General features: G+C 40.5%; 1 protein-coding gene across 1 annotated transcript in view; it reads left to right on the top strand.

Annotated features, from left to right (window-relative positions):
- Nucleotides 1-2,933: 2,933 nt before the first annotated feature.
- The window catches only part of col27a1b (collagen, type XXVII, alpha 1b), a 232,719-nt gene continuing 216,512 nt past the window's right edge, over nt 2,934-19,140 (top strand). Inside the window, exon 1 of the mRNA XM_034170907.1 lies at nt 2,934-3,198. Coding sequence (XP_034026798.1) covers nt 3,146-3,198 — 53 coding nt within the window. The 5' untranslated portion in view covers nt 2,934-3,145. The remainder of the gene's footprint in view (nt 3,199-19,140) is intronic.

Raw genomic sequence — 19,140 nt, 5'->3', positions numbered from 1 at the left:
CAATATGGGTGAGATATGCTCTCTCCTTCTAGTCCCCGTCAGTACTCTAGCTGCAGCATTTTGAATTAACTGAAGGCTTTTTAGGGAACTTTTAGGACAACCTGATAATAATGAATTACAATAGTCCAGCCTAGAGGAAATAAATGCATGAATTAGTTTTTCAGCATCACTCTGAGACAAGACCTTTCTGATTTTAGAGATATTGCGTAAATGCAAAAAAGCAGTCCTACATATTTGTTTAATATGCGCTTTGAATGACATATCCTGATCAAAAATGACTCCAAGATTTCTCACAGTATTACTAGAGGTCAGGGTAATGCCATCCAGAGTAAGGATCTGGTTAGACACCATGTTTCTAAGATTTGTGGGGCCAAGTACAATAACTTCAGTTTTATCTGAGTTTAAAAGCAGGAAATTAGAGGTCATCCATGTCTTTATGTCTGTAAGACAATCCTGCAGTTTAGCTAATTGGTGTGTGTCCTCTGGCTTCATGGATAGATAAAGCTGGGTATCATCTGCGTAACAATGAAAATTTAAGCAATACCGTCTAATAATACTGCCTAAGGGAAGCATGTATAAAGTGAATAAAATTGGTCCTAGCACAGAACCTTGTGGAACTCCATAATTAACTTTAGTCTGTGAAGAAGATTCCCCATTTACATGAACAAATTGTAATCTATTAGACAAATATGATTCAAACCACCGCAGCGCAGTGCCTTTAATGCCTATGGCATGCTCTAATGTCTGTAATAAAATTTTATGGTCAACAGTATCAAAAGCAGCACTGAGGTCCAACAGAACAAGCACAGAGACGAGTCCACTGTCCGAGGCCATAAGAAGATCATTTGTAACCTTCACTAATGCTGTTTCTGTACTATGATGAATTCTAAAACCTGACTGAAACTCTTCAAATAGACCATTCCTCTGCAGATGATCAGTTAGCTGTTTTACAACTACCCTTTCAAGAATTTTTGAGAGAACAGCACTTTGTCTGTTTTTCAGGGTTTTACAGTAAAATAAATGAATAAAATGCCACTAAAAATAACTGTTATTGGTAGCTTCAGCTAAGTGTTTTAACAGTTTATCTGTTTAGGGTTATCACAGTTAACTTTTCATTTAGCAGATCAGCAGTTATCGAAGTTAACTGTAATTCCCCTCATCTTTTGTGTCCAATCCCAATCAGAGTCTGGATTCAAGCTATTCCTCAATTTAAAATTTATTTAGAGTTGGTGAGATTAACAGACCAGGGTTTCAGAACATGTATGTCTTGTAGGAGAACGTGATCTGAACCCTGAACAAAGACAAATAAAACTTTAAATAAAACATAATTCAGGTGTGACAATGGGTGGACCTCATTTTGCAACTTCCTAACTTAATTGGTCCTCGTGAGCAGAGGGGAAGGTCCCACCCTTGCTCTGACCTGCGGTAGAACGAAACTTATAGTAACTTGACCCTTCTTTTGTTCTCAGCACATAAAAACAGTTCCACACAACTACACTTAGAATTCAGCCCCAAGCAAACTAAAAATATAATCCTTTAAATGAAATTATTATTTAATGCTACTTAGCTGATCCCTACTTATCTGACCTACTTAAACCCTACGTACCAGCCCGGGCTCTACGTTCTCAGGGTGCGGGACTACTTTGTGTCCCTAGAGTGAATAAAAAGTCTGTAGGTCACAGAGCTTTCTCTTATCGTGCCCCTGTTCTGTGGAATAATCTCCCTGCATCAATAAAAGTCAGATTCTGTAGAGAATTTCAAGTCCAGACTTAAGACGCAGTTATTTTCCCTTTCGTATGGCTAGCATACTGGCATAGTATGTTACTATGCTTTTTCCTCTTAATTTTATTAGGAAACGGAGCGTGCTGCGGCCTCAACCTTTCTAAATTCTGGGTTTTTTAGTAAAGCTTAGGGCTATTGGCTGGTGATCACTTTAGCATTTCCTTTGTTTTTTTGTTGTTGTTACTTAATGCTGACAAATGATCCTGTATTTGCTGTCTTTCTGATGCCTGATTCTGTTTTTTTTTTCCCCCTCTCTCTGCTTAAGATGCAGCTGCATCCAGAGATGGGTGTGGTGTCTCTTTTCTGTTTCTGTACCCTCCTGTCCTGTGCACCGGCAACATTTCCTGCATTTTTGTTTTGTGAATTGTTGTGCAAATTGTGTTGTTAGCATGGCCCAAGCAGAGGGTCACCCCTTTGACTCTGGTCTGCTTGAGGTTTCTTCCTCAAATCATCAGAGGGAGTTTTTCCTTACCACTGTCACCTGTGTGCTTGCTCTGGGGCTTGGTCAGGTTGTGATTTTGCGCTATATAAATGAAAATAAAATGAAATTGAATACAAAAACATAAAAAAATAAAATATAAACCCACAAGTCTACTAATATATATAACAAAACTTTTAGGTTTTCTGTGCACACCACTGGTTAACATTAGTTTAAACAAATACACAACAAAAAGAGAGTTTGAAACTATCCAGCCATAACTGTGAGCGGGTGGCCTCACTGATGAGGGGGAGGCCTTTAGCTCTGTGCTGTTGACCTCAATATTTCTGGCTGCTCCCCTGAAAGGCTCCGTGAATGAAACTGGAAGCTGCACAGACTTCATTTTTTCCCGCTGTGCTCCGTTATTTATTTATATTAAAAAAGCACATCCTATTTCTGCCGCGTGTTCATGTTTCAGTGGCAGATAGAAGCTCCTGTTTTGTGGAGGACACACCTTAAGCCGAACCCGCGGCTCCTCGTGTGTTTCTGTCGGTGTCAGCTGAGGGCGCAGGGGGAGGTCCGTGTCCCCTCCTCCCGGTCCTCAAGGCTTCCTTCGCTCCGCAACCAACTTTCTTTTGGGGAAGTCGGCACATTTTGTGATTAACGGTCTGGACTTCACCTGATGTTCTTTCAACTTTCCGAAACGCGCGTGAAGAAAGAGGAAAAAAAAAAAAAGGAGCGCGCTCACGTGGAGGTGTGATCAAAGGAGAGACCGAATGAAGACGAAGACATTGATAGAAAATGTTATTTTTACCTGATTTTACAGCACTGTTTCGCTTCGTTACTTATATCCTAACCAGGAACACATGGGATGGAAAACCTTGACAGGACTCTGCTCCGTCTGGACTGTAGTAAAAACTCTCAAGAGAGAATGAAGTAACCGCTATGGAGCCGGATAATGCCCCGAACTCCAAACTCGAAACGACTGGAGTCCGGGGGTGAGTCTCCTCATATTTAAGTCCAAATAGTTTGTTTTTAAAAGTTTGTCATGTTCAAGAAGGGGGACTTTGACTATATATATATATATATATATATATATATATATATATATATATATATATATATATATATATATATATATATATATATATATATATATATATATATATAGTAAGTGTGTTAGAGACGTCTGCAGGCATAGAGTCTTACTGGCAACAAAGCTGTAAGTAACAAGTACCACTAATACTGGTAGTCATAGTAGTACTGAAAAACGTGAAAACATGCCCAAAATATTTAGCAAGATATTTTAGAGTACATGCCCAAAAATGGCCAAAAATAATAATTTTTTTGTTGGGCATCATCCCTGATGTGAAACCTTACTGTAGAAGGACTTGATCTAGCATAGATGCCTTTTTATGAAGCACTTTTTTGCCTTCTCCTGGCTGTCTGTGGGGCCTAACGTCTGTCGCCAGAGCATCATTTGGTGTTGGGGAGTGAGGTTTTTCTGACTACATATTCGCAGCACTCTGGGTTGCCTCCATCATGCAAACACAGGGAGAACATGCAAACTCCACGGAGAAAGGACCAGGTCTGATGCAAGCCTGGGACCTTCTCACTGCGCTGCTATATGAAAATTTATATTTTGCTGGGACAGACTTTTTTAAATGTTGCTGATGCTTCATAAATGTATATTTGTACAATGCCACTGCCCCTCAGATGCTACAAACATTTTCATGTATGTTCACTATCTTTGAATTTTCCATGGAAGTTCTTCTTGGGTTACCAGGCTCCAGCTCCCATATTTGATAGCTTAGTCTGGACAGTTTGCTCACAGTGGAAGTATTTCATTATCCAGGTACTGTTCAACTATTGTCTGCTGAGCTTTTGGATACCCCACTGATTGTGATGTGCTGCTGGACACATTTTTCAGTACCCATAATGCAGTAGGGCACAAAATCATTGGACAAATTCCAGTTTGTGTTCCTCTCTGTATGGCTTCACATTTTTAATACAAATATTTTAGATCTTTCAAGAATATGGCTATTTGAAGGCTGCAGCTGTTCAGAACTTTGTTCAGTGCGGTCATGCTTGAATACTCAAGGAAATAACACCCTTACGTCTCCATGTAAGGTGGAGTTGCATCATGAAGGGCATCCGGTGTAAAATTTGTGCCGAATCAACATGCAGATCTGCTGTGGCTAGCCCAAGTGAAAACAAGGAAGCAGCCAAAAGGTCTTGCTTAATATCTCGAAGTTAAGAAGACTGTGCCAAACTGGACCTCCAGCAGTTTTGCACACATGCACAGTTGCATAGCGATTTGCTGCATTATGGGTAATGACAAAACACAGAGAGATGTTTGTGAGATATGAGGTACTACTACAATCACTCCTACCTCCTGACTCAAATGCTTATGCCAAGGCTTGATGTTTAGCTTCACTTGTATAAAGTGTTGTGCTCAGTATTGGAATTTGGATAAAATAAGGGATTTTTAACACCATTTGAACTTTCGCAATGATCCGATTTCGGAAATTGTATGCGGCCACTTCAACACTCATGAAGTCATTTTGCACACTTCTGGAAGTTTTGTGCAGAATCATAATTCCAATATGATTCAGACCTACATCTGGAAGTTGGGGGAAAAAAAAAATCACATATTGCACTGAACATCTGTGCCAGAACTGAGACACTAAAGTTTGGTTACATTGCCTTCAGCTGTGCATACAAGCTGGAAATAGTTCAGCTACAGAGGTCTCCAAAAGTATTGGAACACTTGATTTTTCACACATTTTAATTTGTTTATGTCATTTCAAATGCAAAAAATAAAAATTTCTAAAATTATCTTCCTTAATTCAAACTGAAAGCAAATCTCTACAACTTGATATAAATTAATTAAAAATATAAAAGCCAAGATGATGGGTTGCATAAGTAATGGAACGCTTTGGTATAATACCTGTAAATAATCAGTTTTGTTGCCAGTTTTCTTCAGACAAGTCAGGAGATGGACACATGAACATTTCCCAAGTCTCTGAATATGTCTAGGACTTTGTTTACAACACTCATGAAGAAATACAAACAGTATGGCACTCTATGGTAAATCTGTGTGGAGTAGACAGTTCTCAAAAACTGAGTGTGCAAGAAGGAGAAGAGTGAGGAAAGCCACCAAGACATCCAGACAACAAGTTATAGGCTTCTGTGGCTGTGACTGGAGAAATTTTCTTTCAGCAAAACATCAAATCTAGATGTCAGATAAATGGTAGCTGAACTTTCAGGTCTTCTTTTTAAGAAAATCCTCCTCTATAACTCACTTCCTCCCCCCTCCCCCCTGCAAAAATGCAGAGAACACTGCCATCTACTGGATGTGAGTGTAAATAGACCAGTATACAGTGGTCCCTCGTTTATCGCGGGAGTTACGTTCTAAAAATAACCCGCGAAATCCGCGAAGTACTCAGCACTATTTTTTACAATTATTATAGATGTTTTAAGGCTGTAAAACCCCTCACTACACACGTTATACACTTTTCTCAAACGGGCATTAACATTTTCTCACTTTTCTCTCCTGTGTAAACACTCTCTTTTTTCTTCTGTGCGAGAAGATTATTAACAGACCCACGCAGAACACAATGCAGGTGCTCTCCCTTCGCTCACTGCCTCCGGACGGATGCGGGACCCGCAAAGAATCCAAGTCCTCTCTTGGTGGCCACGGAGCTCTGCAGCTGTGGTCAACATCCGGATCAAAACAGCGAGCGTAGTCTCTGGACCTGTTGCCAGATTTGGCGCAGCTCCGCCCAGCAGACAGGAGGGCGGTGTGAGTGGCCCGCTGCTGCGTTTACCGAGCCCGCAGAAATTGCATCGGAGGCAGTGAGAGCAATCGGGGTGATGCCGACCGGTGCCACCACCGGCCCGCCTGATAAGGACGCAGAACACAATGCGTTGTTAAAAAAAAAAAGCATGCAAAATTGCACAAAAAAAAAATCTGCGAAACTGCAATGCCGCGAAAGGTGAACCGCGTTATAGCGAGGGACCACTGTATTTGTGAATCTCAAACATATTTTTATGCCCAAAATGTCTCAATATAAGTGGATCACTGATCACATCCATTGTAAAAACCAACACACAAGTTATAGTAACTGTACAGGGGGTGTCAAAAATGGCATGGTTTTTTTTTTTTGTTTATTTCAGTTTCACGAAAGTATACCATTTTAAAGTACACAATTTGCCCCATTGAGATATCCCATAATCCCTTGTGCAGAGTTGCTGCAGTCAAAATAACACTGAGAAACTACAATGACGACAATGGCAAATGAACATTATAAGACCAAAATGTAACATTTATGCCTAGGGTTGGGTATCGGGAACCGGTTCTTTTTGGGTATTGTTAAGAAATTATTCGATCCACCAACATCAATAGCCTTTTTGTTTAAGGATTCCCTTATCGGTCTTTCAGAGTGGCCGTTGTTTTGAGGGTGTTTGTCAGGAAAATGATCATTTCTCCACATTTATTGCAGACCCTGCAGTGGGTCTGTAATCAACCATTTCTGCAGTGCGGCTTTGCTTTGAATCAATGAAGCAGTGCTTTGATCTGCTGCTTCGTTGTTTCATTGTTTCGCTTCTCTTCAGAAGCAGCAACTACGCTTTTTAAACCCTCTAAAAGCCATTAAAATATGTCAATCGTGAGTTTCTTTTGTGCAGATTAAAGTGACAAACTGGGACTCCTGTCTTGTTGCAAGAAAGAAATGAGAATCGTCCTCCATTCCGTTGCTCCAAACGCTGCACCGCTCCGCTGGGAATTTATAACTTCAAAGCGAATCGCCATATAAATCAAATGACACCTCTTTCCAGACGTTGCAATACAAATAATAAACTGCAATCGATCAAAATTTTTTTTTTCCTCCCAAAATCAGACGACCTGGCTGACGTGCAGCAGCCCAAAACTGTATGGCTGCAGACCTGCAGACTCCAGCAGCCAGCCGAGCTCAGCTCAGACGTATGGGGAGACAATCATGCCGTTAATGTCTGAAAGGAAATGCTTTTGACAAAAACTACAGATTTTGTTTATTTCTATTTATGTCGAGAGATGAAGGATCCAGTGACCAATTTCATATTTCTTTACTTTAAGACTCAATAAAATGTTGACATAGAAAACCTGTAAAGCCTACTTTAGTACACAGAAAATTCACAAGAGGTATCGATAAGGAATCGGATCGATAAGGGGAATCGATAATGGTATCGATACCGATAAAATCTTATGAATATCCATCCCTAGTAATCTGTAAACTTGCCTTCATTTGAAACTGATCATGCATGTGGTGAATGTAATGTAGAAAATCCTAAAGTAATTTAAGGGAGATCTTCATGAAGGACATTTATTGTGGAGGGTCTTCTGCATGTTTGGCGATAGTGTATCAACTACATTTTCAAATCCAGCTCTCAGCTCAAAGACGGTGAGGTTTTTGGGTTCTAATTATTTGGCCTAATAACGTCAGCGCAGACAGCTCCATGACAATTTCATTTAACATTGTCAGTAGTAATAATGAGGAATAGCATTTTTAAAGTTCAAAAATAGGTTAAAGATACAGATCAGGTGGTGTAGCCATAATCACTTACAGGGAACTCTTGAAAATGTTTTCTGTGTTTTTCACACAGTGTGGGAGCAGCCTGCTGTACTGCACTTGAAACTGTGTCTTGCAGTTTGTATCAGAACGGGCTGCCAGTGATCTGGGACTGATTTGAGGAAAATGTATGAGAGGAGGAGACAGTCCTCACCTCCTTCTGCTTTTCCTTTTCTCTCCTCCCTGCTGTGCATCTCACTCAGCTGGTTGGCCAGCTGGTCTAACATTGGAGAACGAACAAAACAAAACAAAAAAGCTGTTTCATTTCAACTCAGGCTGAATTACAAACTGCATGCTCGTGCCGACTGTTAGTCAGCTGACAAAAGATTAATAGTTTGGTTGCTAATGGGTTGGATGAGTTGTCGTTTTTTATGTGCTTTTTTGTAGTTGCAGCTTCTGTTTCTGTTTGATGTCAGATAAACTGGTTTGCAATCAAGGATAGAATATTTTAACTGTTGTAAACTGGATTATTCAACTCAGTTTCAGCCATCATTCTGGTGTGAACTTGGTGTAGTTACTGAAAGAATGCGATTGCAGATACATTTTGGTCTAAACAGGTGTCCTCTGCTGCTCTGTGCAGACAGGAAACATTTGTGGTGGTTTGGGCATCTGGAATGATTATATATGGTACCTGGGCCAGTTGTTCAAAAGGTTCCAGATTATGAAATCTGTTGTTTGCCAATCCAGGATCATGTAATCCATTTTAGTTTTGTCCCAGTTTTTCTAAGCAAAATTGTATTCAATCATTCGGCACAAATTTGTGCTTAAACATGTACATTTTACACAATATGGGATTCATCAGTTATGTTCTTTCCTAAATGGGTGTTGCAGTTGAAACACATGGACATCCCCTTGAGATTCTCCAGCCACTAAGGTTCTCAATAGACTGTTTCATGGATACCTCCCTTTTGGATTTGCCGTGGTGCATACTGGGATTGTTTTGGAACAAGTAATGCATTGCCCGCCTACTCCGTGTTTTAGGTCTGGATGTGATCTAGTAACCAGGTCATGAAACCCTGCCCAATCTAATCATTGACATGTATGATCTGATAGACCACATAACAGTCATTGTAGTAACTATTTCTGCACATTAAACTGTTCTGCTGTTTATGATTTCAGTCATATAATGTATACCATAAATATGCCAGCACCAAGCTTAGGGCCCTGTCCCACTGGCGTTTAGGAGGATTTGGGCATGACATGAGGAGACAAAAGCTGAGCGTCCACAACAAAGGTGGGCTGAAATGACAAATGTCCCGGGGTGGATCAGCGAATACGTGAGGAAGAAAAGCGGATATAACAGGGAACAGAAGCGAAGGCGACCGCGGAGAGTCCCCCATGAGGGGCACAGCGGCCGTGATGCACTCGCTTCATCCGTGCCCACTGTATCTGCATGCGCGACATACCATTGGCGACCGTGATGTGGCCGTGCTGGGCACGCGTCATATCTGTTTTGCACGCTGTCCTGGTCCGCTGCCAAGCTGCGCCAACCCGTCAGTTGTGGATAGCAGCAGATGACAGGGGATATGCGGCGCGTTGGTTGTGTATGTCCTGCGTATGTCTTCAGTATGTGTTCAGGCAGTGATGCGGATCTCATCCGCAGCAGGAATTTTGAGCCGCTCAAAAATCCTGCTGTGGACATGCGTGCCTCTGCGGATGATCACGGACGTGTTCGGAAGGCGGCCGACTCATACAGGAATGTTACACGGTTATTGCGGTTGTTTGGTGGATGTGGGCCACTTTTGTGCGCATTCCATCTGCAAATCCTCCTAAACGCCAGTGGGACAGGGCCCTTAGGTTGGGCTGTTAAATTGTTTTTGAGGTTGTGAAGCAGGAAAATGATAATTTCTCTATCTTGATTGTGGATCTGCTGGTTCTGATTCCTAAGCAGCGGGTCCACAATTTATTCATCAACCTAATCAAAGCCATTTAAAGATGTGAATCGTGACTCACTTTTCTGCTGATTAAAGTCGCTACCAGGACTCTTATCTGTTGTTGCGGGCAAGAAAAGAGAATTATCTGCCATTTCAAATTGTACGATTTTTATTTGTTCCTCTTTAAAATGCCTTTTCCGTGGGGCAGCGCACGAAGATTCAATGGCATCGACTGAACCGTTAATATCTTCTGGTTCACCGGTTCGTAAAGTGAAGTTACAGTCCCTTATTTAAAGGAAAACAATAAAAATAAAATAATGGTAATAATAATAATAATTATCCTCCATGTTGTTGTGGGACTTGACTGATTTTAAGCATCGTTCTGCTAAATGCTCCCGATGTTATCGATTCAGCAAGCTGAAGTTACGGTCCGTCGTGTAAAGAAAAAATAAATAAAAATAATAAAAAATAATAATTAATATACTCCATGTTGTTGCTGCTGATGTTACTGTGCAAAATGGAAAAATCATAATAAAAAATAAAAATAAATCAGTCAGTCAAACTTTATTTGTATAGCCCTTTACAACAGTGACTACTGAACCAAAGTGCTTCACATCAGTGTATAAACTCAACAACAAATGAACAACCACAATAAAACTATGTACTAAAAGCAACTCTGAACAAATAGGTTTTTAGTTTAGCTTTGAACAGAGAAAGAGTACTTATCGAGCGCAACTCAATGGGCAATGAGTTCCAAAGTCTAGGCCCAGCCACCGCAAATGATCGGTCTCCCCACTGTTTGCTCTTGGTCGCTGGGGACCTCCAGCTGGTGTTGACTGGAGGACCGCAAAGTTCTTGGTGGTGTGTGTGCAGCTAACAGCTCACACAGGTAGGAAGGTGCAAGTCCGTGTATAGCTTTAAAAACAAACATTAAAAGTTTAAAATCAATTCTGAAGCGGACTGGGAGCCAGTGAAGACTAAACAGCACAGGAGTAATGTGACTGTGTTTGTGAGTGTTTGTCAGAAGGTGGGCTGCAGCATTTTGAACCATCTGCAGACGTTGGAGACAGCTCTGGTTGACACCCACATACAGTGCATACAGTGCATTACAATAGTCTATCCTGGAGCTGATGAATGCATGCATAGCCTTTTCTAGGTCCGTCCGTGAAAGGAAAGGTTTGACTTTGGCCAGAAGACGAAGCTGAAAAAAAGCTGGCTTTCACCACACTGTCAATTTGTTTGTCAAATTTTAAATATAAAAAATAAAAAAAAATAAAAAAATTAATAATAATAATCCTCCGTGTTGTTGTGGACTGATTATAAGCATTGTTCCTTAAAATGCTGCTGCTGTTACTGGCTCGCCGGCCGGCAAGCTGAAGTTATGGTCCCTCGTGTAAAAAGAGGAAAAAAAAAAAATCTAAATAAATAAAATAATAATCAGTACCACCTATTTCACTCTAAGGGCTGGTTTGCACACAGACGGTTTTGTCGGCGAGTAGTACGTAGACCGAAGTTCGCAGTAGTACCGGCTGTTTTCGCGGTGGAAAGGGGCGGAGCTCGCCGGCTCCGGTTGTCAGTCAAGTTATGACAGACCTTGATCACACGGAGCGAGTTGCTGTGGAAAGCTCCCAATACAGAGAGTATCATTATTTGCTCCAGGAGCTGTGTCTGGGTGACGGCCGCTTTCAGCGCTCCTTCCACCTCTGCAGGACCCAGTTTGAGGATCAACTGTCCCGTTCACGCGTGCACATGTAAAAAAAAAAAAAAAAAAAAAAAAAAATGAACTCCGCTGCTTGCTGCAGCTGGCTCTTCCCCCCAAAAACTATGTCATAATTGTGTTTAGAAACCAGTCACCATTTGTTTTATTATACATCTGTGTAGTTCATTAATAAAATATTCTGTATAGACAATTCGCTCGTGCGCGCATGTAGAAAAAAAGAAAAGGCAGCAGCTGCTGCTCGCTCCAAAACTCTGTCATAATTGTGTTTAGAAACCAGTCAGCATTTGTTTTATTATATTATTATATTATGCCGACAACAACCCTCTGCCACCTCAACATGACAATGATACCTGTTTTGCCAAAACTTACTTTATAGTCACCCTTTCTTGACTTCAATGAAAATAAATACTTGTTTTATAAAAAGTAAAATAAAGACCTCTTTCTTGACCTCATATTTAACTGTTGACAGCACTGTAACAGTAAAACTTGCAATTTCGAACCTACATTGTTTATAAATGTAACTATTAAATTCATTCTAGCATTTTTCTAACATTTAAATTCTCTCTAAATATTTTACTTGTCGAAATTAATATTATTTTAAGTAGTATTAGTAGTTAGTATTAGTAGTAAAAAAAAGGCTTCAAAACTAGACCTTTAATCTAGGGGTGTTGTGAGGGGGGCACATCCTTGCCCCACGCCCCCATTCCATCTGGATTCGCCCCTACTTTGGCGTTTGAGCACAAAGAATGGATATCATTTATTTTTGCAGAAAACGTGACCAGATTTACAGGTAAGAAAGTTTTATTGTGTTTTCACATCATGTGGTCCTCAGAAAGAGAGTTTAGGTGCATTTGAGTGGAAAATAGTGTTAGTTGTTGACGCGTTGCGGAGGATCAGCTGTTTTTAACGAGATGATACAGAGCGGCTCAGCTCAGCTCTAAATAAAGGAGGAAAAAAAGTATAAAAATGTCTTTGTAAAGCTCAGTGCAGGTGTGCTGATCACCGTGCCTTAAGAGGAGACGACGAGTCGAGCAGCTGCAAAAAACCGTGGATGAAAAGCTCACAGCTCGCTTAAAGTGGGCAGTTCAGTCGAACCCCGACCTCCTGCCCACAGACCAAGTTTAATGCTGCTATCGACCCACAATGAAAAATAATAGTAACGCACAGTGACATGGAGAAGTAACTTTAATCTGATTACTGATTTGGAAAGATTAACGCGTTAGATTACTCGTTACTAAAAAAAGTGGTCAGATTAGAGTAACGCGTTACTAAGTAACGTGTTACCGGCATCACTGCCTGCTCACAGGTACAGATACAGGACATGTTCACATCTTCAGTCAAACTCCAGACATCTCCACGTCACTACATATTCAGTCCCTGATTGGTCATCCCGGCGCGACGAGAACTGCGGCACTACAGGAAGCAGCAGGATGAAACGGCGATTAAAAAGTATCACACGCCGTTGTTCGTCGTCACGGGAGATCTCCGGGAGCGCTCCCGGAATTATTTGACATGTTGAATAATTCCGGGAGCGATTCCCGGTAAAGCCGGAACTAAACCACGCCCCCTAGTGCCGGCGTTAACAACGGCGTGTGATCCTTAAGACGGCAAAAAACTCTTCCAGGACGCTTCCGGGAGCTCTTACTGTCTGTGTGTAAACGGGGCTTAAGGCTCAGGCACACAGTGGCATGACAAATGAGTACGATGATTAGATTCAGCGGGGTTTTATGACGTAATTACTAGATCACACCCGAGGATCACAACTTCTACAACATGTTCTGGCACATGGGATGCTTTGTTTGTCCCCAAACAATCCCAGTGTGTACCGCGCTAAATCCAAAATGTTGGTATCCGTGAAACGGCTTATACTGAGGCATCTACGTGCTGGATCATGCACAGTGAAATACACCACATGGTTAAAATGTCGTAACTGGTTTTATTAAACACGAGTCTCATGCCAGTCCATCTGTGGTCAGCTTCTGAAGTGACGTGTTAACATAGCTGATGGCAGTACTCTTTTCAGTGCTTGTTAACTCATCAGCAGTGTGGCGGACTAGCTAGACTTTGCTTTGCTTCTTATATGCAGATGGTCTATTTTTAAATGATACTTAATTATTTTTTGTTGTTTCTGGGTTTGTTTTTGTTGGTTTATTCAATCATCTTCTCTTGTCTTCTCTTCTTTTGAGTTTATTGGTGGTTGCCAACCTGTTAGAGCATTATCGCCATCAAATGGACAGGAGTCTGAGTTAAAACACCAGAATCATTGCATCCCCCTTTCTTTGAAGAGAATACTATTACAGTGTTGCACAAAGTGGAAGTGATAAGAGCCATACACACACACACACACAAAAATCCAGTTTACACTGTTATTTTGTTAAAACAAACATTACGGGGTCAAACTGTGTTATACTCGGGAAAGTTTCAAACTGAGTGTATTGTTCCAATTTTTTTTTCATGCAAGTTGGTCATGATGTAGAGGATGTTTGAGCAATATTTTGTTGGATAAACTACTTTCATTGTCATTTTACATGACATTGAATATCACTAAGTTTACTGTATCATGGACTGTACAGTTGGATATGCTATTTTTAGAATCATTCAACAAGGAATATGTTAAAATATATATATTTAGATCTGGGTTACTTTTCCCAAAGTTACTATTCAGTTTTCTTCTTTCAGCTCTCTATTCTTCTTTGGATCATGTTTAATTTCTCTCTTTCTCTTTGTTTCCTTGATTTGTCCTTCTTAGCTTCGTCATATGCCCTGTTGTTTTGTTTCATCCTCTCACGGTCCAAACAAGTGCATTCAACTGATGATTTCTTTTTAGTATTTCCTTCCATGGCTATCTGCAAATAGGTGTTGGTTAATCCCACCACCACATCTAGTGTTAATATTTATCTACAGTTGTCTGCATCATTCCTTCTAGTGTTAATATTTATTTAGTAGTGTCTGCATTATATATATATATATATACACCAAGATTATTTTAATAATTCAACAAGCAATATGAAGCAAAAGAAATGGGATAAATACAAAAAGAGGGGTACCATACAAAATATGTCACAGACTGTACATGCATCACGGACTGTACAGATTACATGTTCCGAGTCCTATATTTGTATGATGTGAACTAATAATTCAGTTTTGGGGTGTTGTGTAATCTTGGAACACCTCTAGTAATCACACAAACTCAAAATTATATTGTTACATGTTTAAATATTGCAAGAAGTTTGTGTCAAGAACATCACTAAACTGTGAGAGTCGGTAGCAAAAGTGGCCCACGATTTATGTTCAGACACTATGTCTTGAACAAACAATGACACTGTAGAAGTAATTTTGCAGAGGTAGCCCAGTCTCACGTTTTGTTGTTTTTTTTTTTTTTTGTGCTCCCGTCACGAAATGAGTCAAATTTCGGTGACTGGGTTTGTTTAAAACTCACTATTACTAACCCTACTCCTGCCCCCAACCCTAACAATAACCACCGACCCCAAGAACATCACTAAACTGTGAGAGTCGGTAGCAAAAGTGGCCCACGATTTATGTTCAGACATTATGTCTTGAACAAACAATGACACTGTAGAAGTAATTTTGCAGAGGCAGCCCAGTCTCACGTTTTGTTGGTTTTTTTTTTTTTGTGCTCCCGTCACGAAATAAGTCAAATTTCTGTGACTGGGTTTGTTTAAAACTCACTATTACTAACCCTACTCCTGCCCCCAACCCTAACAATAACCACCGACCCCCCCTACTTCACTTTTAATTTTGTGCAGCCATGAATTAGAGTTAGAATTAGAATTTAGAATGAATTTGTGCTGCCGTGACGAAAATGAGGCGCTTTTCGTCACAATATCACAAACCAATAGATTAATATGTATTTCATGCTGCTGAATCACGACTTGCCATGAGACCAGGTTGTGCAGAGGTGTTCAGTTGTGCAGTCTACAGCTTTCATTGACTTTAATGTACTTATAGTATGTTCTGTGCAAGTGTATTGTCTGGGACTTGGATCAGATGCTAAAAAAACATTACTGGGATATCCCTATCCTGGACTTTGCAACCTTTGGCCAAAATATTGAATATTCTCACCTGTCAATCAATCAATCAATCAATTTTATTTATATAGCGCCAAATCACAACAAACAGTTGCCCCAAGGCGCTTTATATTGTAAGGCAAGGCCATACAATAATTACGTAAAAACCCCAACGGTCAAAACGACCCCCTGTGAGCAAGCACTTGGCGACAGTGGGAAGGAAAAACTCCCTTTTAACAGGAAGAAACCTCCAGCAGAACCAGACTCAGGGAGGGGCAGTCTTCTGCTGGGACTGGTTGGGGCTGAGGGAGAGAACCAGGAAAAAGACATGCTGTGGAGGGGAGCAGAGATCAATCACTAATGATTAAATGCAGAGTGGTGCATACAGAGCAAAAAGAGAAAGAAACACTCAGTGCATCATGGGAACCCCCCAGCAGTCTAAGTCTATAGCAGCATAACTAAGGGATGGTTCAGGGTCACCTGATCCAGCCCTAACTATAAGCTTTAGCAAAAAGAAAAGTTTTAAGCCTAATCTTAAAAGTAGAGAGGGTGTCTGTCTCCCTGATCTGAATTGGGAGCTGGTTCCACAGGAGAGGAGCCTGAAAGCTGAAGGCTCTGCCTCCCATTCTACTCTTACAAACCCTAGGAACTACAAGTAAGCCTGCAGTCTGAGAGCGAAGCACTCTATTGGGGTGATATGGTACTATGAGGTCCCTAAGATAAGATGGGACCTGATTATTCAAAACCTTATAAGTAAGAAGAAGAATTTTAAATTCTATTCTAGAATTAACAGGAAGCCAATGAAGAGAGGCCAATATGGGTGAGATATTCTCTCTCCTTCTAGTCCCGTTAGTACTCTAGCTGCAGCATTTTGAATTAACTGAAGGCTTTTCAGGGAACTTTTAGGACAACCTGATAATAATGAATTACAATAGTCCAGCCTAGAGGAAATAAATGCATGAATTATTTTTTCAGCATCACTCTGAGACAAGTCCTTTCTAATTTTAGAGATATTGCGTAAATGCAAAAAAGCAGTCCTACATATTTGTTTAATATGCACTTTGAATGACATGTCCATTCAGCTTTGTTACTTAATACTAAACAAACAAATTACAAATATAACAAGTTTTTAACTTAGAGATAAGTGAATTAATTGGCTATGCGATATGTACCTCAAACAAATTAATTGCAATTTCTTTCCACATAAAGTAGAGAGAAAAATTATGGCATAATCAACAACAAACAATATAAGAAGCTCATTGAAGGAAAATAAAGAAATGCATACCCAAGCAGCTCATGGTGAATGACTGAATGAGATTTACTATGTGTGTGTCTGCATAGATCATGCAGCACTGGGAAAGTTAACACCAAGGTTTCAAATGTGCAACATTACAGACAGTATCTCGGCTCCTGAAATTGCTTTTAACCTTTTGGTTTTGTTTTTACTAGTCTGGGAGGTGGTGCGACTTACACGTATATACCCAAAAAAAAAAAAAAAAAAATCACACGTTTGTTATGAATAACAATTAGAATGACTCTTTATATAGCAGGAATCAAAGCACTAAACAAAATAAACTCTAATAATAAAATAATAAATGCCAATAAAAAAGTAGACTGCAACAGTGCACAAAAATCCAAAATTAAAAAGCTGATAATTGAGACAAAAGGTGTGACGTATACTCCCTTGTGACTTGTACTCTGGAAAATATGGTAAATCATCTTGTGTGTGCAAACTTTCTGTATTTGCATGTTCAACACCCACTGTTTTGTGTGCTTGGAAGGACACCCCAAATTTCAAATTCATGATGGTAAACATGTTAAATGGACAATACACACTATTTTGCACATTTGAAAGACACAATCCTCAGTGCACATCATTAGTAAATCAGCATGCACTTTTTTGTGGGAGCTGTGGTGTTTGTGCATATTTTTACACACAAAAAGCGTTAGTAAATCAAGCCCTAAATCATTGTTTTTTGCCAAATCCAACAAATTGTGCGTCAGTAGTCACCTTTAACTGCAGATCAGTCTGTCTTTTTGCACTTGTGCCAGTTTTAGAAATGAAAATTATAATGTGGTTCCATATTTTTTCTACAGCTCTGAGTGATTCCATGTGTTTTCTCTTTATGATCTGGAAAAACTAACTCACTCATCTTCAACCGCTTGCTCCAATTAAGGGTCACGGGGGGTTGGAGCCTATCCCAGCAGTCGTAGGGCGTGAGTCGGGGTACACCCTGCACAGGTTACCAGTCTGCCACAGGGCCACATATAGACAAACACATTCACACCCGCACGCACACCAAGTTTCCAATCCACCTAACCTGCAATGTCTTTGGATGTGGGAGGAAGCTGGAGCACCTGGAAGGAAGCCATGCAAACGTGGGGAGAACATGCAAACTCCACACAGAAAGGCCACAGGCAGGAATTGATTCCATGACCTTCTTGCTGTGAGGTAACAGTGCTAACCACTAAGTTACTGTGCTGCTGGAAAAACTAACTAAAGTATTTAATTTTATTTCAGGTATGTTTCACAAAGCCAGAATGTTCACATACAGAACAAAAATGGTTCTGTGTCATACCTGTGATATTATTATTCATGATGAAGTAAATGACCGTGTAAACAAAGTAAGAACAACAGCAACACCGGTTTAAAGATGTCCGCAGACGTCTGAAATGACCAGATCAGAGGTGGACATCAGCACTTTTTCGGTACATTCCACTGTAGAAGATTTCCACTGTAGAAGACAGAAGATTTGGCCATGAAAAGATTGGCTGTGAAATTCATGCTGCTTCTGACGGCGGAGCAAAAGCACCTTCGTGTTGAAGTCTCACAGGACATGCTGTGACATGCCCACCTCTTCCACAATTTCTCGGATAGTCACACGACTGAAAAGTCACAGAAAGTCGTCTGAATCATCCGAATGGTTTCCACCTGGCTGTCGCCCAGTTTCTGGCAAAATTTGATGCGGCGCTGCTCTAGTCGTTCCGTCTTTTTCCTTGAAATGAAAATCCGCCGAACGTGCTGCACATGTCCTCACACAAAGGCTGCTTACCAGAAAATGATGCAATCGACAGGCGTGAAAAAGTTCACGCATGCGCACGAAGGTTCAAGGTTTGCTCATGCAAGCACATGATTCAAATCCATCAGGTTTTTGCAAAAAATAAAAAGGTCCGATACTTTTCTAACAGACCTCGTAAGCAACAGGTTGGTTGTCATTATTGATGTCCAACAGCAGCCTGTAATCAAGGTTCTTGAAATGGAGCAGTATTTCCAACTGGTGGATATTTATCATTTAATACTGGTACAATGGACTCTAGTACAGTATGTATTGAAGTTCAGCTCCAGGTGTGTGGTTCAGGCATCTTGTCTGCGTCCCTGAACAACTCACTTTATTTGCATTTTTTACAGTCTACCCAGTTGTAAATGGGTATGGGCAATTCCATGTCATGTCTGTTCCCACTTTCAATGGTCCTGCTATAATGTAGCCATCCCAGAGAGATTTCTTATTCTCAATAGAATGAAAAAGTAATGGACAAACCATAATTCTGGGACAGCTAGATCACAGCACATTGAAAACGTGACAGTTTCATGAAGTAACAAAGCTATGTGAACATCCTATACCAGTGATACTTATGTAGGTTTTGCCAGAAGCTGAAAAAACTACCAATTCCTAGCCCAATGTCTACTCAGTTTCCTGTGTGTACTCCA

Source organism: Thalassophryne amazonica, chromosome 5 (assembly GCF_902500255.1).
Source record: "Thalassophryne amazonica chromosome 5, fThaAma1.1, whole genome shotgun sequence".
Lineage (NCBI taxonomy): Eukaryota > Metazoa > Chordata > Actinopteri > Batrachoidiformes > Batrachoididae > Thalassophryne > Thalassophryne amazonica.
Note: the sequence above shows the minus strand (reverse complement) of the source record. Positions and strands in the feature narration are given on the sequence as shown.